The 22,006-nt window shown below is 42.7% G+C and overlaps 1 protein-coding gene across 1 annotated transcript; it reads right to left on the bottom strand.

Moving 5' to 3' along the window:
* Positions 1-870: 870 nt before the first annotated feature.
* On the bottom strand, positions 871-21,689 carry LOC128733173 (membrane-associated progesterone receptor component 1-like). The gene is made up of 3 exons (XM_053826828.1): positions 20,846-21,689; positions 3,408-3,560; positions 871-3,345 (listed from the first exon to the last, which is right to left on the bottom strand). Exons 1-3 carry the CDS (start codon positions 21,171-21,173, stop codon positions 3,035-3,037), a joined length of 792 nt encoding a protein of 263 aa, XP_053682803.1. The 5' UTR covers positions 21,174-21,689; the 3' UTR covers positions 871-3,034.
* Between the last annotated feature and the right edge of the window lie 317 nt (positions 21,690-22,006).

Here is a 22,006-nt window from a genome sequence, read left to right as displayed (position 1 = left end):
TCCCAGATTTTGTTGCGTCGACTATGCCCAATAGTAAGAGAATTCATAGTACAGTACCAGGACGGACTTTACGGGGGCCGTGCTACTGCGTATCAAATTTTTCTCTCCGGCAAATCCTTCAGAAACGTCGGGAGTCAACCTGCCTTTGGGGATTTCAGGGTAGCAAACGATACAGTCGAACGCTAACAGCTATGGCAGATTTTCCAAACTGTGCTTCGTGCGTATTTCGAGGCACTCTTGACTCCCATTGAATCGCGAAGTTAGTGGCAAGAGAATCAACTGTCCTTTATGTTATTCAACATCGCAATTGAAGGATGTGATCTGGCGAGCGGCCATCAAAACGGGAGGAATGATCTTCAGCAAAAGTAGCCATCTTCTAGTCTTCGCAGACGACCTCGACATCATTACAAGAAACCTTGAGACAGCAGAAGCAATCTACGCCAGACTAAAAACGGAGGCTAGGAGAATTGGGTTACATATCAATGCGCCGAAAACCAAATATATGGTAACCGTCGGCAATAATACGAGTTAGGAGATTCAACGACGCATTCAAGCTGGACAGTACCTTTCCTTACGGAAGACATATGAGCCACGAGTTGCAGGCACTACTTGGAGAGATTCCCATCGTACAGCTGGCGAATGCTGGAGACTACGATGGGCCGGCTACGTCGCAAGAATGCCGAACGATTGTGCAGTGAAATCCGTTCTCTTCAAGAACCCCACCGGCGCGGCGGCACCAGAAATAGAGGGACCCAACGCGACTTGCGTGTGTCGTGACGCCCAACGAATTAGTGCCCGGCTGGCTGGTGGCCGAAGGCTTTCGGAACTGTTCCAGATGCAGTCACAATCCAACGCAACACTTGTATTACACTTAATGCCCTTGTCCTGTTGTAAAATAACTGCAATTGCAGTTTTTATATTCGTGAAAGAATCTTCTCCGCTCTCGCTCCTTTTGGGTTCCGTGACTGCAGTCATAAAGTCACAGAACCCATCATTAAAATGTAATCTTGTGTTTATGTTGTGTGTTGTGTTGTATGTATGTGTAAAGAGTAGCATAATTGTTCAGTTTGTTGTTATGCGCTTATGATTATATGTATATAAAAAAAGAAGAATTATTAACGAGCGCTGCCTAATGTTATACATACACTACAACCATTTAAGAAACGTGGGAAAACTACAGCCTAAAAACTTGAACTAATTCTAAACCACAAAATAGTTTTCCCTTGATCGAAAAAATAGTTGTTTTTAAATCTAAACGGATTTTGATGATAATTTGGAATTGAGGAATTGAGGGTTTTTAATGGAACTTTTTTTTTGTCCCAGCGAAACGCCATTCATATGTTATTATTCTATTATATAAAATTTACTTGTTGGATGTCGGAACTAATTTTTATAAAAGCTTTTAAAAACTCACGACTTCTGCTCTGTCTGCTGTGTCACAACAAACACAGAAACTGTGTACGTGCGTGCGTAGTTTGTTTTACACTTCCGGAAAGGTTAGATGCTACGATTTTTTGCTGGTACAGTAATAGTAGTAGTTGTAGTAGTGGTAGTAATAGTAGTGTAGTTGTATCTCCATCCTCATATTCACGCATAGTTTCGTAATTGTACTTGTAAATAGTAGTCATCTCTTTAATTAATAAAGTCATTGCCAGAGTTTTACATCCTTTTTTTTTGATCCGATTATTAGGGTTACTCATTATCGGTTGTCGAACCCTCACATAAGAGTTTATTTAGCTTACGTTTTTTATAACAGAATGGATAGTTTCTTATTAGTTTCAAGACACCTTTTAGTTGTATTAATTTTACGGCTGCGTACACACATTGGTTGATATCGACATCCTTGTTGGTAATGTCGTTAATAGTGAGGGCAAGTGACAAAATAGTAAGTAAGTACTCGTTGTTAACTGGAATCAGACAGATGAACGATCGGTAAAGAAATCTTTAAACCATTATTGTGTGTGATAGACCCATTAATTTGATTCGATTCCAACGAAACAAGTCCGGGGTACTCTTATGAGCAGGATATAAATATTATTAAAAAAAAATGACTGGAAAATCAAATCTACTTCAACTTAAATAAGTGAGTCACAGTTGAGCGGAGCAGCATTTTAGGTTTGAAAAGAAAAAAAAGAATTTTGAAATGCGAATCAATTCACAGTGCTTCTGCTGTGGTGTGGTGATGAAAGAACATAAATTCTTAACTTCGGAAGCACGGATAGTTAACTGACCGTACCTTTTGTGGACTTGGAAACCGATGGTTAGCAAAAAAGAATTCTAATGAGACATACCAACGCATGAATTTGGAAATACATATGCAATTTTATCGACAGTTGTAAGCAAACTTTATCATACCATCAATTTGATAAATTTTTACTTGACTGATTATTCAAAATTGCACCATAAAAAAAAAGAACAAGCCATATTATGTTGTTTGCTAATATTCTTGGACAGCTTGACGCTTGCCCATTTTCGTAATGCAGTTATCTTTGATATATTATTAAACTATACACGTTCTCTTTGGTACAACACGCATATCAAAGTTAAAACAGAAACCCACAGTAGTTTACAATTAGTTTTACGACATTTTGCGCAAGGATTCCACGCGTACATTTACCCTTCTGTTGTTTTGTTTGAATAGTAGCTTCTGCCCAATCAATGGGATAAAAAAAAACATTATACCCTTCCCCACAAGAAGAAACAGTAGCCGTTAAAAGCTAAACATATCACAAATGCTGTGCTGATCAAATAGTACCCTACTTGTGACACTTGTCTCACCACCATCGCCATCGCCATCGTCATCATCGCTGTTACCGTTCGCCGGATAGGCCACCGTAGGATTTTGTTGCTTCCCAAGTCCACTAGTACAGCTACTGCTGTTGCTGTTGCTACTACTACTGCTTATTCCGCCGCCAGTATCGCCAGTTCGCACATCCTTCACCTTGTTGTTGTTGGACGCACTGCTGTTGCTGTTGCTGCTGCTGTTGCTGATCATCATGCTATTACTACACTTATTATTACTGCTATTGGGGCGTCACTCGTCTTTCGCCTTGGCATCGCCACCGGACTTAACGTCCTCCGCCTTCGAAGGGGCGGCATCACCGTCGTCGTTGGCGGCGCTGGTAGCATCGGATTTACTGTCCGGTTTCGGCGATGCCGGCGCAGCTGCTGCAGCAGGAACCTCGGCAGGCTTCGAAGTTTTGCTCTCTTCGCCGGCCGATGCCTTTGCCGATGCTGCCGGTTCCGCTGTTGGTGTTGCCTCGTTCGGGGTGTCGTCATCCTCGTCGGAATAGTTCGTTGGCTGTTCGCCTGGTTTCAGCAGGCGACCGACGAGAATGTATTTTTCTACAACGAAAAAAAAACTATTACAATAAAACTCTAGGAGAAAATCGCGCCAGGAACGGTACCTTTGAACTGCATTTCCCACTCGCGTACCGATTCCATTTCCATGGCGCTGAGATCGCTCAGGTCATCGTATTCCTCCTTTTCGTTGCTGGTTACGCTGAAAGTAGCTAAGCCACGGGATGCATCACGGCCACCGAATGCTGCATATGGACCACCTAAAATGGGACAACAGGGAAAAAAGCTGTAAAGCTTTAGTACTAAAATACCAAAACCCATCCCCATGTATAGGAGTCTATAACGTTTTGCCAGAGCTGCTCAGGTCGGCAGAAACGAATTCGATTCGACAGTGCAAACTGTTAAAAAGTTTCCGTTTTAGTACCAGTCGTTAGTTAGAGAGCTATTTGTGATATTTGGATCGCCGCTGTGGGAAGTAAACTAAAAGAAGCTTTTCGTTTAGCCACGGCTAACCGTAAAATATTCAAAAGTTATGCCTTATTATTGCCGGAAATAGATAAGCCGAATAAGCAAAGCTACTACTCCCTAAACCTAATTTGCCAGACAAGTTTTTTCCTTGTGTTAGGATGTTAATTAAATTGCTCGAATCCAACGGAATCTATATAATATGAGTACCGATCAGGGTACCATCAATAGAATACACAAATTTGAAGCTGTTTTAGTCTTCTCTGCTACTGATGTTACTTCGAGACCTCAAGTTGTCGACTGACAGATCAAAAAGACCCATAAAACTAACTACGCGAAATAATCCCTCGCACACAGGTAGAGCCCCAAGATAGGTCTAGAAAGTAAATTGAGTGCAGCACGTCCTGGGCGTTCGCGGTAGTCGACAGAAGCTTTAAACCATAGAGTCGCATCCGCCTCCTAATTCTCGAGTGATCGAACAACTAGTACGCAGTATTTATAACGGGAATCCATCGCCAAAGCCTAAAAACCGATCACTACCAAGTGTCCCGCTGTCCCCGCACCCTTCATAGATATATGTTCTTAACTGTCTAATACGAACAAATGACATATCATGTCAACGTTAAGACGAAGAAACGTTTTTTTTCTTCCTTCTGAATTTTTAAAATTAACTAAAATCTGCAATATTTTGCTGTTTTTGTGAAATATAGGATAAAAATCAACGGGAATATTTGCATTTCCTAATATTTGTATTTTTAATTAAATTGATGAGTACAAAGCGTTCAGCATAGCTCTGGCCGTCCCAAGTTTCTACCCAGCGCCTCCACTTAGCCGTTTTTAAAGATATATTTTAACATCAAGGTACCGTTGAGGGGCTCTGTAGCCGCAAGGTTACCGAGTCTGCTTTGACAAGCGAATGGTCATGGGTTCGAATCTTAGTAGAATCAGGCCATTCGATGTCAAAGTGACTTTAGCATGGGTTTATTCTCAGGCCCCTCATCGCCCTTCCTTCATGCTGAGTTCTATATTATCCCGATATGGCCTATTGACAGTGCAAAAATGAGACCCTTATAGTAAAAATGCACTGGTTTGCTACGCCAGGGATGACTATAATTGGGGACTGTGCGCTGTCATGTGGAACGAGGTGGGTAAAGTAGAGTAAAGTATTGAAAGAAGGGTACCCAATTACACACAAGCACGCATAAAAAAAAATTCAATAAGCATATCGCTCACTCAATAGCGACTATAGCCAAAATAAATGCAGTGCGGGTTATACAACAAACACCCGGGCGATATCACAATAGATCTAACCATAATGGTCGCAGTGATGAGTCCATACAGGAAAAAAAAAAAAACATCAAGCTAAATGCTAATGAAACGAGGCGAACCAGCCGCAGGCTGAAAACCTCTAAAATAAAGAATAATAATAACAAATGTAATAAATAACCCTACATGTATGCAACACACGCTACGATATTTCATATTGTGAAATAACACGTAATTTTTTATGATTTGCGTTGTTCCATTTATATGCATGTCAAAAGACGTTAATCTGCAGGATTTTTTCGAAGTATGTAGGAAGTAAACTGAAAGCAGCTTTTCATTTCTCCACGGCTAACCGTAAAATATTTAAAAATTATGACCTTGTATTAGCATGCATCTTGTCCCGTCTACAAAAAGGATGTTTGGCTAGACTGCTGCAACTATCGCGGTATTACGCTGGTAAACGCCGCCTACAAGGTACTCTCCCAGATCCTGTTACGCCGGCTGTCACCGATAGCACAAGGTTCCGTAGGGAATTATCAGACGGGTTTCTTGGGGGCTCGCGCAGCTACGGACCAAATTTTTACTATCCGACAGATCTTGCAGAAATGTCGGGAGTACAACGTGACTGCGCATCACATTTTTATTGATTTCAAAGCAGCATACGATACAGTCGATCGGGACAAGCTATGGCAGATAATGCACGAACACGGTTTTCCGGACAAACTGACGCGACTAATCAGAGCTACATTGGAACGAGTGATGTGTTTCGTACGCATCTCTGGGACACTCTCGAGTCCCTTCGAGACACGGCGAGGGTTGAGACAAGGTGACAGTTTATCCTGCATGCTGTTCAACATCGTTCTTGAAGGGGGGATTCGACGAGCGGGCATCGAAACGAGATGCACGATTTTTACCAAAGGCAACCAACTTCTAGGCTTTGCAGATAACTTCGATATCATAGCCAGGAACTTTGCGACGGCGGAGGCAAGCTACGCCAGACTGAAAGCGGAGTCTAGGAGAATTGGGCTAAAAATAAATGCGTCGAAGACCAAATACATGAAAGGAAGAGGCTCAAAGGAAACAAACGCGCGTCTCCCACGGACGGTAACCGTTGACGGCGACGAACTAGAAGTGGTAGAGGAGTTCGTGTATTTGAGATCGCTGGTGATCGCGGACAACAACACTAGTAAAGAGATCTAGCGCCGCATTCAAGCGGAAAATCTGGCCTACTTTGCCCTTCATAAAACGCTACGATCAGGAAGCATACGCCGCCGCACAAAGCTAACAATGTACAAACCCCTTATTAGACCGGGTGTTCTTTATGGACTTGAAGCCGAGACGTTGCTCACGGAGGACATACGCGCCCTTGCCGTGTTCGAGCGGAAAGTGCTGCAGACGATATTTAGAGGAGTACAAACTGAAAGCGGAGAGTGGCGGAGACGTATGAATCACGAGCTACAGGCACCGCTTGGGGAGACACCCATCGTCCATCTAGCGAAAGTTAGCAGGCTACCGTGGGCCGGACATGTCGTAAGGATGCCAGACGACAGTGCGACGAAAATAGTGCTCTTCAACAACCCAGAAACTGGGGGCCCAACGTGCGCGATGGCTCGACCAGGTCGAAAGCGATTTGCGGCTTCTAAGACTAGGAAATTGGCGACGAGTGGCCCAAGACCGAGTTGAATGGAGACGAGTGCTTGAAACAGCACGAGCCACCCCGGCTCTATGCTGAAGAAGAAGTTAGCATGCAAATTAAATTGCTGCAATCAAACGGAATCTTTATTAGTACCGATGAGGGTATTATCGATGGAATAAATACAATTATCCACGGGAAGGCTCTCGCCTCACTTTCAACAAGTCAAGCACAATAAGCTGTCCACGACTTTCCGTGTGGATTATTCCAGGATAACCGCCGTATAGAGTATAGCGAACAAATTTCTGTTGGACCGCTTCGATCCAGCGTATCCCGTTGAGATAATAAGGGTTCCAAAAGACAGAGCTCACGAGCTCTGGATTTTAACTCACAGAGCAGATCGAATGAGAAAAACAGTGAAGATTTCAGGCAGTAAATGTCCGAAAAGTTCCTTTACACTCGCGTTATGAATCCCACGTGCGCAACACTAAATTACTAGTCGTAGAGAATCGCCCAAGTCTTACTTGTTAAGCTAACTGCAAACGAGTGGATTTTGCTCAGCAGTCAGGTCTTTGAACGCGGTCGGAATTTCGACGATACCGATGATTGCTTATCGGACGACGACGCCCGGAACTGTTCATACCGTTTGTATTGCGACGTTAGCACAACGTATCACTGCCGAGATGGTGTATTGCACGAGGCATATTCTGATGCTGGGATAAGTGATATAATGCGCCACGGGTATTCAACGCCCAAAGCAAGCAATGAGCTGCTCTGGAGCTACTGCATAGAAAATATGCTGTTAAAAGTTAAAAGTTAGTCTAGGTGTATACCGAGATCCTCGACATATGTTTCTTTAATAATTGTGTTACCTGCTAGATGTCTCCAAGTTGACCTCGTGGTACAAACGCAGTCTAATAAGCCAACACTTCACACTAATTCCTCTTTGAACGGCGCTATCGGTGGACTGCAGCGAGTTTTCAATCAGGTGCTATCGTTATTCAATTTTCATCTGTCACGTCAAATACTGTGAAGAAGATTTGCAAGCTTTTTTTCGGGAGCAGTAAGCCGCGAGTTATGTTTAAATTGTTTTTGTATTTTAGTCACTTAACTGTATTTTTACGTAACATCCTCGGTGAGCATCCTCGGTAGTCTAAATTATACTGACGACATTTTGAGGCCATCGGCAAAGAACAACCGCGGGCATTCAAGAGAGAAGCTTACATCGTTGAAATAAAGTAAGAATATCAGGGGTCCAAGATGACTGCCCTGCGGCATTCCAGAAGATCCAAATTTGGTGTCGCGATGCCATGGTTAATCTCGTCGAAGTCAGCAGATAAGTCCGTGTAAATGGCGTCAGTCTGAATGCCATTAGACATTGCGTCAGTAGCATAAGTTGTGAATGACAAAAGGTTTGTAATGGTAGAACGTTTTGGCAACAATCCATGCTGGAATTTATCAATATGTAGCTTACCGTGATTGTAGACAGGTCCATAGACGACCATTTCAAAAAGCTTGGCATTGGCACACAAAGACGTAATCCCACGGGACATATCGATCTACTTTTCATCTAATTTTCTTCTGTAAACTGCGAACATGAAGGAAGATTTCCAAAGAGTTGGAAAAAGCAGATGTTTCAAAGGAGCTACTAAGGCAGCACAGCATTGTTTCAAAATAACCACTGGAATTCCATCCGGACCCGCCGAGATCGATGTTTTCATTCTGGTGATGGCTGATTGTAGCATGCATTCGTTGATATCAATTCAAGAGACTGATTTGATGCAGGAACGTTACGCGCCGCAAGTAATATCTCAGAATTTGATAATGTATCGTAGGAAAAAATACTGTCAAACTTTCTAGCGATCAACTGGCAAATTTCCTGTAGGCGTCTAGCCATCTTTGCTTCATTGTACATCGTTGAAGGTAGTCTAGGTTCCCTCATCTGCTCGTTTACGTATTTCCAAAATGTTTTCGAGGCTGTCCTAAGCCTGCGTTAGACGTTCTACGAGTAGTGTGCATGGCAGCGTTTAACTGTCTTCTGGTAGACTTTGTTAACTAGCACGTAAAGTTGCCGCAGTATACTTTGTGATTTCCGCAACGTAGCTCTTTTTTAATAGTTTTCCAACATTTTATGTTAAGGGGCGATATACAGGTCAAGCTGGGGAAGCCACTGACACAGGAGGATGTTAAGAAGGTAATTAGGGAACTGAAACACGACTAGGCTGCCGACGGTGAAGGACGGTATCCTCGACGAACTTCGGAAGGCGGGGAACAAACATTGTCGGGATCTGGGCAAAAGAACAAATGCCAGAGCCTCATATGTCCTATGTGTAAAAAACGATATCAACTCGAGTATAAGTACTATCGAAATTGATACCGTTAGCGAAGTGTTTCGTCGGTGAGTCGTTAGGGTCGCGTCAGTTACCAGACAAGTTCCGTTGATAGAACTTGCAGACTTATCATCTGTTCATTGGTTTCAAGGCGGCGTACGATTTAGTTAAACGTAATGCAGTAATAATGCCAGAACATGATTAACGATGAAACAGGTTAAGCTGATTTGTATGATGCTGAATGGGTCAAAATCAGGCGTTAAAATAATTGGTAAGACTACAGCAGCATTCGAAACGTTGGATGGATTGAAGCAAGGGCAAGCACTCTCTAACTTGCTATTCAACGTTGCCTTGGAAGGTACAATACGAAAAGGAGTAGAAAAGTCCTTTGAGCCTTTTAAATTGGAATCAGCAAGATTGGGATTTCTTAGTATTAACGAAATACAAGGTTGTTGGGAACGTGAGAGTCCTAGGTGCCCAGGAGTTGGCTAGCTCTAGTGAAAATCGTGCCTCTCGTCTCGATGCCTGTTCGTCAGATCAGCCCCTCAAGAGCGATGTTGAATAGCATGGAGGATAAGCCGTCACCTTCTCTCGAAGAGACTCCAGTGTCACCAAGATATGGACGAAGCACATCACTCGTTCCAATGTAGCTCTGGTCAGTCGTATCAGGTTGTTCGGAAAACGTGGTCTCGTGGTTCGGATAGGTGGTCTCGATCGACTATATCGTATGCTACTTTGAAGTCAATAAAGCTGTGAGGCGTAGGCATGTGTACTCCCGATATTTCTGCAAGATCTGTCGAATGCTAAAAATTTGGTCCGTGGATGCGCGAGCGCCATCAAACCCGCCTGATAATTCCCTACGAAACCTTGTGTTATCCGTGACAGCCGGAGTAACAGCATCTGGGAGAGTAGCTTATAGCTTAAATTATTAAACAACATAGATACGCTACTCTGCGCAGAATTAATCTTCAATAAAGCGGCTCTCATAAGACATTTTAAATCTGTCGTGTGTCACCAACACTTATGTAATATGAGAGGTTATACAACAACTATGATAGTCTAGTAAATCCTGCCGCCAGTAGACAGAACTGATGACACTAATGAGCTGATTGTTATGAGAAAATCGAAACCAAGCATATCTAGTGCCCTTAATAACCTATACTAGTAGGCGGTGTTTACCAGCATTATGCCGATCACTCTTTTTGCACCCTCCGGAGGTCCATACTGTTATCCGCGTGTGGAAGCGAGGGCGTGGGATAAAGAAGAAAAGAAGAAATCTGTAGCCATACTTTCTAGTGTGGCGCTCGCGGGTTGTTGACAGCTCACGAGCTGTTAGCTTCGTGGACGGGTTGTGCAGAAAGACGCTACAAGGCTCTGCGCTCGCGGTTGTACAGGTAGCAACATGTATGCACGCAAAACTAGTGGTTGTTTGCCGTACGCTTGCGTTAGTGGAGTAAGCGTTGGATGCTATACTTTTCGTAGCGTGGATGATACTCATTAAGTTGGTGTTCGAGGTTTGGATTGGAGAACGGCAGCCCAGGGCCGAGGTTACTGGAGAACCATAATTCGTTCGACATAGGATCGATTACGAACCGTCGCCACTAAGGTAAATACAAGAATATGATGCCAAAACAAATTTTTCCTAAAGTGTCAAAGATTGCCTTTACTTTCAATTCTTTGACGAAACGAATTTCGGGGTTATTCATCCTAAAGGAAAAGTTTCAGCATTTCCCATTTTCGGATTCTGAATCGTGAAATGACAAAAGAGTCAGTACAAACAAATCTGAGTGCATAATGAAATTCGAAGAAAGTATGCGTCGACTGATCGTAAAAGACATTTGTGAGCTGGTGATATCATGTCCCCTTGCACATTGCGTATAATTGTAGCAATGAATCACACATCTTGATCAAAGAACATTTACGGTCTTGTACTGCGTAGTACAGCAAAGCAATACACGGAGCAGCTTTATTTCAAATATGTAGTTTGGAGGCAGCAGTTCATCGCTCGCTCGTGCAGATCTTATGCGAGATGGGAGATGGAAAATACACCTACAAAGTAGTCTCACAGAGCTGTTGAAATGATCGAAACCAAGCCCCTTTTTCGTGGTCAAACGGATATATTTGTTGCAGAAGGTTTGTGCTACAAAAATATACATGTGGGATTGTTGTGGAATCACGAGTAGGAGTTTTCATATTCAATGCAAAATGAAAATTGATTTTACTGACTGTCTAAAATCTATTTGAAGACGGTGAAAATAAAAATCGATTAAATCAAAGGGGTGTTTTTTCCAAAACACAAACTGTATCAAAACTGTATGCTTGAAGTAGCAAAACGTCAACCGGGAAGGCGCACATCAGTGCGCAGTACGGTAAATAAAATGTTATCAAAAGACACAAGCAATCGGTTTCGGGTGCTAATTATAGAAGAAAAAAGAACATATTCGAATTGTACACACAACCAGACCAGATTCGGAGCTGGAAACATTTCAACGAAGTTGGATGATATTTACATGCAATCGTAATTCGTAACCAGAAACCATGTGTGTTGTTTATACATCTGACATCATTCTCCAAAACACCGCCGTCGATTCATCAACTTAGTTAGTTAGTAGCGGAGGGAAAAAAGAATCCGAACGTCAGATTAGCTTACGTTAAGAGATGGGCAAATGTGCGTGCGTGAGTTGAGTCAGACAGCCGTTCAACTTGTTCAGTTAACAGCATACCAGATAAGCGGTGTGGGGTAATAACAGTGAATTAAAGAGTAAAAAAAAACTATCGGATAAATGACGTAACTATGTTTACAGCAGCACCGTACCGGCCGAGTCGGTCTGCCTGTTACAGTACACCCTGTCCGAATGTAATATAATCCACTAACTAGAGGAATTTAGACGCTCGAAAGACTGTATATAAGTGCAGTAAATTATATACTTTACGCAAATAAGTAAAACTACTGTCACGTAGTGGCGCTAACAAGTTACAAGCTTTATGTGCCGATGGCTTAACCGTCCTCAGAGGTACGTGTGATTCCAGTTAAAGCTCAAGTAAAACTTAACTGCTTGTCTGTTGATTCGTTTGACTATCGTTGCAGGATTCTCATAACTACTGAATGAATCATCACTACTGATAGTAATTTCAAATTATAAACACGCGCAAATACAGGTGAAATGATTTCTTTCCTCATTTGAATAATATTGAAATTGGTATGAAAACACTATTCTTCCGTTACTTCACGTTGTCGACCGAACATAATGTCTGCAAAAATAAAATTAATCACCGATCGTCTAGAAGCAATAATTTTTCAATTTGAATTGTGTCGGATTGCTGTTACAACCGGCAGACAGTAGGTTGAGGCCGGCTGAACCGGGCTCTAGGTTTACCCCGTATTAGATAAGCACGATACTTCCTACTAATTACTGTTTTGCATTCACTAACTAGCTAGCTATAATAGCAGCAGGTAGTAGTCGCAAATGGTGGCACGAAGCCATTCGAAACCGGCCTAAGCAACAGACATTATTTCATATAAAGGCACTCTCCGTTAATACAGGGAAATGGTCCAATACAGGTACTTCATAAAACAACGCCTGGGTGTTTTTCCAGTCAAATCGAAAATTTATAACGAAACTGTGGAAGCAGTTTCGTAAACTAAAATCAACGATTGCCTACGACTGTCTGCATATGGAACACGAATCTTGATATTGGAACTTCAATTGTATATTTGCCTGCTGTCAGCGGAGGCCCCACAAAATGCTGTCATAAATTTGCAATTTAAACAGGAACGTCCGTCTGGCACAGCACAGCACAGCACAGCGCAAACGAAACTGCTTGCGATTGCGACCTTGACAAATTTGGAAGCAGCCGTCGATCGTGTCGTGTTAATCCTATTCCCGATACGCTGGCTGGATTCTACAAATTTGATATTCCGTTGCCGCTAACTAACGTGCGTTGGCTTTTCCGCTGTGCCACGTGAGTTTTTTCTTGTTTTATACATATTCAACAAAAAAAAACTTCCAAGAAACAGAAGAGGGCTCTAAAACTTACAGACTTTTGACAGAGTTCAATACGTGATCCAGCAATACATGATGCAACAATAGAGTCTAGAGCATTTTGAGCCGAGTAATAGGCATTACGGTCTCGATCAACTAAGAATTAATCAACGAGAAAGTCAATATCGTTTTTTTTTCTCGGTAACTACGAACCACGAGGGCCAACGAGAATTATATTAATGTATTCCACAGTCATTAAACTTTGTGGTTATTCATTTAAGTGTGTGTTTTCATAGAAAAACTAAATTGATGTCGTCAGATAATTGCTTCGCTTGACTGTCGCATGCTGTTCGAACTTAATCATCCCTTCGATAGGTAGATCTATTTCAAAACTACCTTACAACCGTTCAATAGGGCGAACCGCATTACAATAAGGTTGAACACGTCCAAAAATCTTAGTTTTATAAATAACCCAAAATATGATGCTAATCACAATGTTTCAATAAAGAAAAATTTGAAAAAAACCACTGCAAAGGGATTGCCAATATACGATGACCCAAGTTCTGCTACCGGCTCAATTATCTTTTGACTGTTATCTTCAACCTGCCTGGTAAATGGGCTGGATAATGAGGAATATAGACCCCATAGTAGTCGTTAGCCTCTTATCCAGCAACTCCAATCCCGACCTCCTCATGGTACCAGGCGGAATACGAGCAACCTTAGCGGAGATCGGGTACCCAATCCCGGTGGAAACTAAGGTCGTATACTAACCGGGAAGGAGGTATAGTGAGTCTCGGCCCAATAAGATGGCAGCCCCATCGCGAAACTCGGTACTCGGTAGTGTTGCCCCAGTACGGCTACACACCTAAATTAAATCACACTTACAAAGTTCAAGCAAATTCGGAGCGGAATATTCGGAATCGACCTAGGTAACAACTTGGGTGGTTACAAGGTAACATTTCCTCTCTTCTTATTTCCAGAACAGGTAAGGCTCAAGTCTAGACGGCATCCTGATTGTTCTCTGGGGTCGAACAGGTGGAGACTCAGTAATGGAATCATCTGAAAGTTGTTCCCTTTCAAGCAATGAAGCAGGTCGTCCTTTTTGGCTGGAACCGACATCTAAGCCCGATACTGCGATGGTCTGGGAACTTGAGGTTGTATACAGGTCACTCGGTCTTTCTACCTCTACCTCAGACTGTTGTTGAACGTCGGCTTGATATTCGGAAGTTGACGCAACGGGAACTATTTCCTCCTCGATCTGGAGTGAACGTCTCGTGGAATGCGGTACGCTACCGCTGGTTGAATTGCTTAGGCCGAACATATCTACCAGAATACCTAGGGACATCGAACTTTCAGCGTCAGCTGTTGTCTCATTACAACGATGCCTAAGTTGATTGGAATGCGACCTAATAAGCTTCTCGCGTCCGTGATACTCGTCGAGCAGCACATTGTGGTTAACATGTCCGATGTTTTCAATGATAACGCCGGAAACCCATTGCCATTTATTATTGCTGCTGTAGACTTAGTGTAGACCTTGTCTCCACTTTTGAAATCACGTGGAATTGCGCCGTGCTTCAGATTGAACTGCTCGTTCTGACTGTAGTTGAAAACTACCGGTTTCGGTTGATTGTAATGTAGAAGATCATAGATTGTCTTCATGTTACGACCAAGCATCTGCTGTGACGGTGTCTTGCCATTAAGAACACGACTAGGTGTAGTCCTATATACTTGGAGGAATGTCTGGAGCGTTTCAAAGATAGCTTTCCCTTCGTTGATTTTAAGCAACGACCTGTTGAAGGTGTCTACGAATTTTTCGGCCTGTCCGTTTGACTTGCGGATGATAAGGCGAAATTCGAAAATGCTGAATACCATTCTTCTTGCATAGTATCGCAAACTGTTCCGATGTGAACTGTGTACCATTGTCGGAAACTATAACATTTGGAATGCCAAACCGTACAAATAATTCACTCAGAAACTCAGTTACTGCAGCTGTTATTGGGGACCGTACGATACGTATTTCTGGCCATTTTGAAAAGGCGTCCACAACCACTAGAAAGTGTAATCCGTTTATTGGGCCAGTGAAGCCAATGTGGAAACGTTCCCAGGAAGATGGCCGCAAGTGGCCATGATTGCAGTGGCACTTTTGTTGGCGTCTTCGAATGAGTAATGCAATTATCACACCTTTTTACGAAGTCAGCAATATTATCATCGATTCCTGGCCAGTACATATGGCATATAGCTTTCATACTCTCCATCCCCGGATGTCCTCGATGAAGTTGCTTCATAATTCGCTTACGTAAATTTTCTTGAACTACTAATCGGCTAGACATCATAACACAATCCTTTACAACCGACAATGCATATCGATGAACGAAAAACGGTCGTACTGCAGCGTTGACAATGCTGTCGAGCTTAGAAGGCCATCCACGATGGATATGCTGCACCACTTGCTGGAGTACTGGGCACTGGAGAGTAGCACTACGCACCGATTTGAATGTTACCGGTAGTGTGCTGATGGCTTCTTGAAGTGGCACCTCAACGTCGTCCTCCGTTTGTATAGAAGCAATGATAAAATCCTCATCTGGTTTGACGTTGCTGTCGATCAATCGAGATAGTACATCGACATATCCGAATTGAGTTGTGGATTCGTATTCAATATCGAAATTATAGCACATGAGTGTCAGTGCCCAACGTTGAGGTCGGTTTGCCGTGTGAACAGGAATTCCTTTCTTCAATCCAAAAATTCGCAATAGTGGCTGGTGATCTGTCTGGAGCGAGAACTTGCGACTTAGCAGCATGCGATGCAATTTCGTTACGGAAAACACCAATGCAAGACCTTCCTTTTCGATCTGACCATAATTTGCCTCTGCGGAAGTGAAAGAGCAAGACGCGTGTGCAACAGCTTTCAGAGTACCATCGGGAAACTGATGCATCAGACACGCACCAATTCCAGACTGCGATGCGTCGGCAGCAGCGATGATGGGTAGAGCAGGATCATAATGCGTAAGCAATAAATCCGACCGAAGAACCTCTTTGAACTGGAATGATTGTTTGCACTATTCCAATTAAATTGGGCGTCTTTCTTGAGCAGTGCGTCAAGTGGCCGTCGCAACTGATGCATCTCCTGGGCAAATTTTGCATAAAAATTTACCGCACCAAGAAATGAACGTAGACTTGTAATGTCATGCGGCGGCGGCATTTTGATGATAGATTCAATCTTGGCCGGATCAGGACGGAGTCCTTTGGCATCTACAATATGTCCAAGGTATTTGATCTGCGGCTGAAGAAGTTTGCACTTCCCTCAAAATGAAACCGTATGACTGGAGACGTTGAAACAGAGCGTGAAGAGATTCGTGATGCTCCTTTTCAGTTCTGCTATACACCAAAACGTCGTCCAAGAACGAGTCCACTCCTTTAAGTCCAGCAACCATGCTGTTCATCAATTGCTGGAAAGCTCCGGGGGCAGATTTTACGCCCGGCGCAAGTCGATTGAACCGGAAGAGTCCACGATGCGTGTTAATCGTTAGTAGCTGCTTCGAGTCGTCATCAACTTCAACCTGAAGATAAGCATCGCTCAAGTCGATGATGCTAAAATACCGGCATCCGTTAAGCATGCTGCATATATCTGGTACTGGTAACGGATAGTGATTGGGTTCCAAAACAGCATTAAGTCCAGTTGAGTAATCCGCACAAATGCGCACTTTTCCTCCTGACTTTTTTACTGCTACGATTGGTGCAGCCCATTGCGAAAAATCCACTGGCGTAATGATACCCAATTCTTGCAACCGATATAATTCAGGATCGATCTTCTCTATGGATGTAAATGGAACTGGACGCTTTGGTTTGAAGACAGATCTGGCATCTGGCTTGGGATACGGGTGAACCTTCATCTTCTTACAGTGTCCAAGGCTAGGCTTAAACACATCTGGAAACTTGGCTTTGTACTGTTCTATGTAATTAGCTTGATCAGCACCAGCATAAGATGAGATGAGTGAGATGATTGAAATATCGGAAGCAGTGTCCAACTGTAGCGTGACTGAAGATCCATCGATGTCGATTGTCAGGAACTTTCGTCTCGAAGGATAGCTAACTTGGTTTATACAGTAAATACCATTTACTTTCTTCCCCTTTGACGCCGCTTTCGTCGAATAACAGCCACAATAACCCTCTTTGTGTCCAGTTTGCTTGCAGTTCCGACAAACATGCTTCGTGTATGTGCAGTCTCGGACGTAAAGCATTCCGCCACACTGCCAACAGGCTGTTTTAGGACCTTCAGTCTTTGACTTCTTGCTTTCCTTTGAACGCGATTTAATCGATGATGGTTTGTTTTGCTTGACTGAACAAATTGAACTTATCGGTTTCTTCTGTTCTACGATAGCTACATCATGTTTCAGATTTTGAAGACGTTGGCATTCTGCGATGAGTGATTCAAGATTACACTCCCCTTCTGCATTGTTTTCCAGCTTGGATAGAAGTCTTGTCCGAATGTCGACATCCTTCAGAGCGTAACCCGCAAATAAAAATCAGGCTTTTGAACTGATCGGCCGTAATCTTGTTCAGCTCGAAATCTTCACAGTATTTGTTGGTCATACCTGCGTACGTCACAAAATCGTCAGCGTTGTTTTTGCTCAGTTGAAAACACAGGTACCGTTTACTAAACAGTGAGACGCGAACGCTGAACAGCTCTTTCAATTTGTTCACTGTTTCTTCGAATGAAAATTCACGGGGGTGCTTTGGAAGCACGAAGTTGACATACTTGTTATGCACAGACTAAGGCTTCTCAGTAGCAACCGGACTTTTGCTGCATCGTTCAACTTCGCCCCGTCATTAAGGAAGAGATCTTCGTATTTCCGGTACTACCGGAACAAAACGAGACCGTTATCTGGATCGACGAATTCCCGGATGTTGGATGCAGAGATTCGATGATGAATTCCGGACTGCTCGATGACCGCGCTAAAGCGATTTGTTGAATGCCGAAACGTTCCATAATCTGCATCATTTGCTGATACAGGTCTTGAAAATCCTCCAGATCTTGCCATTTTGAATGAGTGGCTCTTCCTTCAAAGCGATGAATTCGAGTTTAAATCCTCGTCGCCAATATGTTATACTTCAATCTTGTAGAACTATTTATTATCAACTAACTTGAATAAAGGTTATAACATGAATGATCAAAAATCTATTCTTCATTTGGGTACCCGGTCTACTGCAATCTTGTGTAACGAAGTTTTGCAAATTAAACAACACCTTAGTAACAACTTGGGTAGTTACAAGGTAACAGAGTCAAAATTGAAATCTTTAATACAATGTTATCAACAGATTCATCATGTGTTTCATCATTAAAAATGATACAGTCAAACTAAAAAAAGGTAAGAAAACCTTTTTTAGAAAAAACAGACACGGCTGATTTGTGCAAATCTGTGGCATTCATTGCGCTTTTTTCGACCCATAACTTTTATAACAGAACCAAATGGTCTGTTTTTTTGGCATAACACGAACAACACATCATCCAGCATAATAACATGACGAAATAAAGCCGTAATTTAACCAACAGCTGACTCATTCCGTGGGCTGTTCGAGATGTTTTGCGCGTTACAGCGTAGCACCGCTGAGTGAAACAGCTATTTTGTCCGGCTGTGATAATACCAAACACAAAACTGATAACAATTGTTTATCTGTCTGTACTTCGATTCGGTAATGGTTAGGTTGGACACGGGCTTTACAGGACTCAAAGACAAATTTAGCCGTATCACTCGCAAGTATTATGTAATTTTTTAGGGAATTAACAATCGCCTCGATTCTGCATTCCGATCGGGCTTGTTCCGATCCGGCGGATCCGGCTCCGATCGGTATGTAGAATAGAGGCGAATATTAATGTGACAGTGAAATGAACTAAAGTTGGACAATATTCTGCGTACAGTTAGGAATGGAGACACCATCTGTCTTGTGTAGGAATAAACAATCTCACAGCTACCACCCCCAATCCACAAGAATAACCAGCAAAAAACAGGTTTTACGATTGGAATATGTGTTGAAAACCGTAATGTTCACCAGAATCAGATTTTCGACGCAATAATAAAGCACCCAACTAATATAGATTGACTAAGCATTCGATTCTCCTACTCCATATGGCGATAATGGATCTTCTTTTACCAAGGTGTGTTAGCAGCAGCTCCATACACACGGCAAAACTTCCTGATCGATGAATCAGTAAACCGTAAATTGTTACGGCGTAAAGTAAAATAAAAAAAAAACAGTGTCAAGCAAGCATATTCGTATGTGCTTTCGGAAAAATCAACCATGCTTGAATCGGTATAACCTTATTCCCGGTGTTGCTGTTCAATGCGATGCATTATTGCTCGCATAGGGGCTTGATTGCGATTCCTCGTCCAAAACCAGAAAAAAAGGTGCAGCAGCGACGATCAACGAGACATTTTCGATTTTGACTTCTGTGAACAAGCTATTTTCAGCTTATATCAAGTGTGAATATGGTGCATTGTAAACAAAGGTACCCCCATATCGATAGACGAAATTAAGCAGGTAGGTAGAGGTGTAACTGCGAATGCAGCTGGAATAAGAGGGCGCCCATTTTCAAGGTGTTTATTTTTCTAATCGATGTTTAACGTTACGCATTGGCACGTTCCGCAGGTACTAGTACTGTACCTTGCCTGACAACCTTTAAATTAACTGTTTGTATGTGGTGTGCTATATGTATACATAAAATTGTTCTATCTAACTTAAAGAAAAAATGCAACTTTTTACAACCCCTTCCAATGGTCACTATATAGTCACGTACATTGACCAGCCTTAATTCCAGACGGCACAATTCCGTTCCCATCAGACTGATTACTATCTCATGTCCATGATGTGTAATAAACTATCTGTCTTTTAGCTAGGTTGTATCCCACCGCAGGCAGCTAGTAGGTATTCGGAACCCGATGGATGGCTAGCTGCATATCACTTAAACCAAGAAGCACCCCGCCCTGAATGCTGGCTAAAGCAGTCAGGTAGATGAAACCGTGTACATACCAATACAGACACCGCTGTGAAAGAGTCGTTGACTAAAGACAAACAGACAGCGGCCGTACCGGCATTTTTGTGCTGTCTCATGGGCTCGTTCATTAGGTACCTAGGTAGTGTCGTTTGCGAACTTTTTCGGACCTGGCGAGGAGCGATAAGATTTTGCACAGCAAGTGTGACTATTGTAAATTTGGCAGGTAACTAGCCAAATCGATTGAAATAACACCAGCAGAAAATACGCTCTGAAACAAATGTTGGTAAAACTATGGAACAGATTTTTTCAGCGGATATCTAAACTTTAACCAAACTTTACACTACAGATTTTCTAAAATGTAAAGTTTTTCACATGTAGCTTAGCAACGGAAAGACCAATAAGAGATTGCCTATTATGATGTTCCACATCGAAGGAGGCGAAGTAATTTTTCGAATGAAACAAAACATTCTTAAATAACCAGCCAACTTGTTACGATTACGCAGACTTATTTAAATTCCAGCACCTAGAAATGATGCTCTGCGTAGTAATTGGTAGACTGGCTGCTCTTATGCGATGCAAAATAATAGCCTGTAACAAAGACTCAGTACTCTAACTGAATAGCCAGAGATCATTATCATAGGTCATGATTTTGTTTTGTAAATACTCATAAGCATATAAAACCCTACCGAGCCAAACAAACATATCAGGAACTAAATTAGCTGTCTGACACAAAACAAAAATTGGCTCAACTAACGTTCCTAGCTTAGTCAAAACCATCATCGATTGTGGATCGGTTTCCAGCGACCATTGACTGTAGCAGCAAAACATGACTCGAAAAGGAACTGAAAAGCTTTTTCCCCCCTCCCGCGACACTTACCGGGACCGTAGAAGCGCTTTCCCTTGGTTACATCATACACGCTACCGTTGACGGCAACAAGTACCCGCCCGTCCGGCTGAGTACCGTCGAACTGGCGCAGTTCGGTCACCGTAAAGTCCTTCCGAAGCCGGGGCAGTTCCGGTTCGGGGGGCGGAGCGACCGGTTGCTGCCGGCTGCGGAAGATTTTGTACACCAGAATGGTGATCACTCCGACCAGCATCAGGTTCAGCGGGCTGTTGACGATGTCGTTCACAATGCTCGTCAGGAAACTAACGGTGACCTGTTCCTCCGTGGTACCCTCCGTTGGGAAGACCTTTTCCTCAGCCATGGTGCCGGATTTCTACACCGTCGTGGACGTCACACGATTTCAGTTTTTTCCTGCGTTTCACTACCACTCGCACAGCACACAAACCACGGCAGTAGAAATGCTCCGTTTTTATGTCGATGCAATTTTATCGCGATGATGTTTCTTTCTAGCCGTGCCTAACCTTGTGGGGGACAACACAAAAGAGGACGCGCAGTATGGTAGGGTGGCACAAAAAACAAGCACTTTTTACACACCGTGGATGGAATAATTCTAACTTTTCAAACACGATCTGTTCTACAATCTGCAATCGATTTAATGGACAATTTCTAATGCATCCACCTCGCAACACATAGGGTAATGAAAAGGTAAACTCTTATTTGCTAGACGCGAAACAATGGAGGAAAATGAAACGACGAATGAAACCGTTTTTCCTTCTTTTCCGCAGTGCACTCAACTCGAATGCTGCTGGCTAGTTGGCTGACACAAACACACCACGGAAATGCTTAACAAAACAGCCGTACTTTTCGACTCGCTTGTTTGACGTCTCACGAATGAATGAGAATGAAATAAATGTGAAACGACTTTCTGCTGAGGGAGCTTTTGCAACCGTCGTTTGTACAGTGTACAGATCAGGGATGCCACATATAATTCTGTGTTTTTTGTTGGAAAAATCTGATAATCTGTACGGCGAGGAAAAATATCTGTGCCAAAATCTTTCCAATGCAAAACAATGAGAGTGAAAGAGATAGAGAGTCATTTTGCTGGCTATTTCCGTCTCTTTCACTCTCATGTAAAAGCTCAAAAATCTGTTTAATCTGTGTAATTTGGCGAAAATCTGTATTCTATGTATACAG

Source organism: Sabethes cyaneus, chromosome 1 (assembly GCF_943734655.1).
Source record: "Sabethes cyaneus chromosome 1, idSabCyanKW18_F2, whole genome shotgun sequence".
NCBI classification, from domain to species: Eukaryota; Metazoa; Arthropoda; class Insecta; order Diptera; family Culicidae; genus Sabethes; species Sabethes cyaneus.
Note: the sequence above shows the minus strand (reverse complement) of the source record. Positions and strands in the feature narration are given on the sequence as shown.

Excerpts from the sequence above, each read along its gene's own strand:
- LOC128733173 (XM_053826828.1), bottom strand. The coding sequence starts at position 21,173 with ATGGCTGAGGAAAAGGTCTTCCCAACGGAGGGTACCACGGAGGAACAG. Across the intron at positions 3,561-20,845 it reads AAAGCGCTTCTACGGTCCCG|GTGGTCCATATGCAGCATTC; the intron begins GTAAGTGTCGCG and ends GTCCCATTTTAG. Across the intron at positions 3,346-3,407 it reads GTGGGAAATGCAGTTCAAAG|AAAAATACATTCTCGTCGGT; the intron begins GTACCGTTCCTG and ends TTTTCGTTGTAG.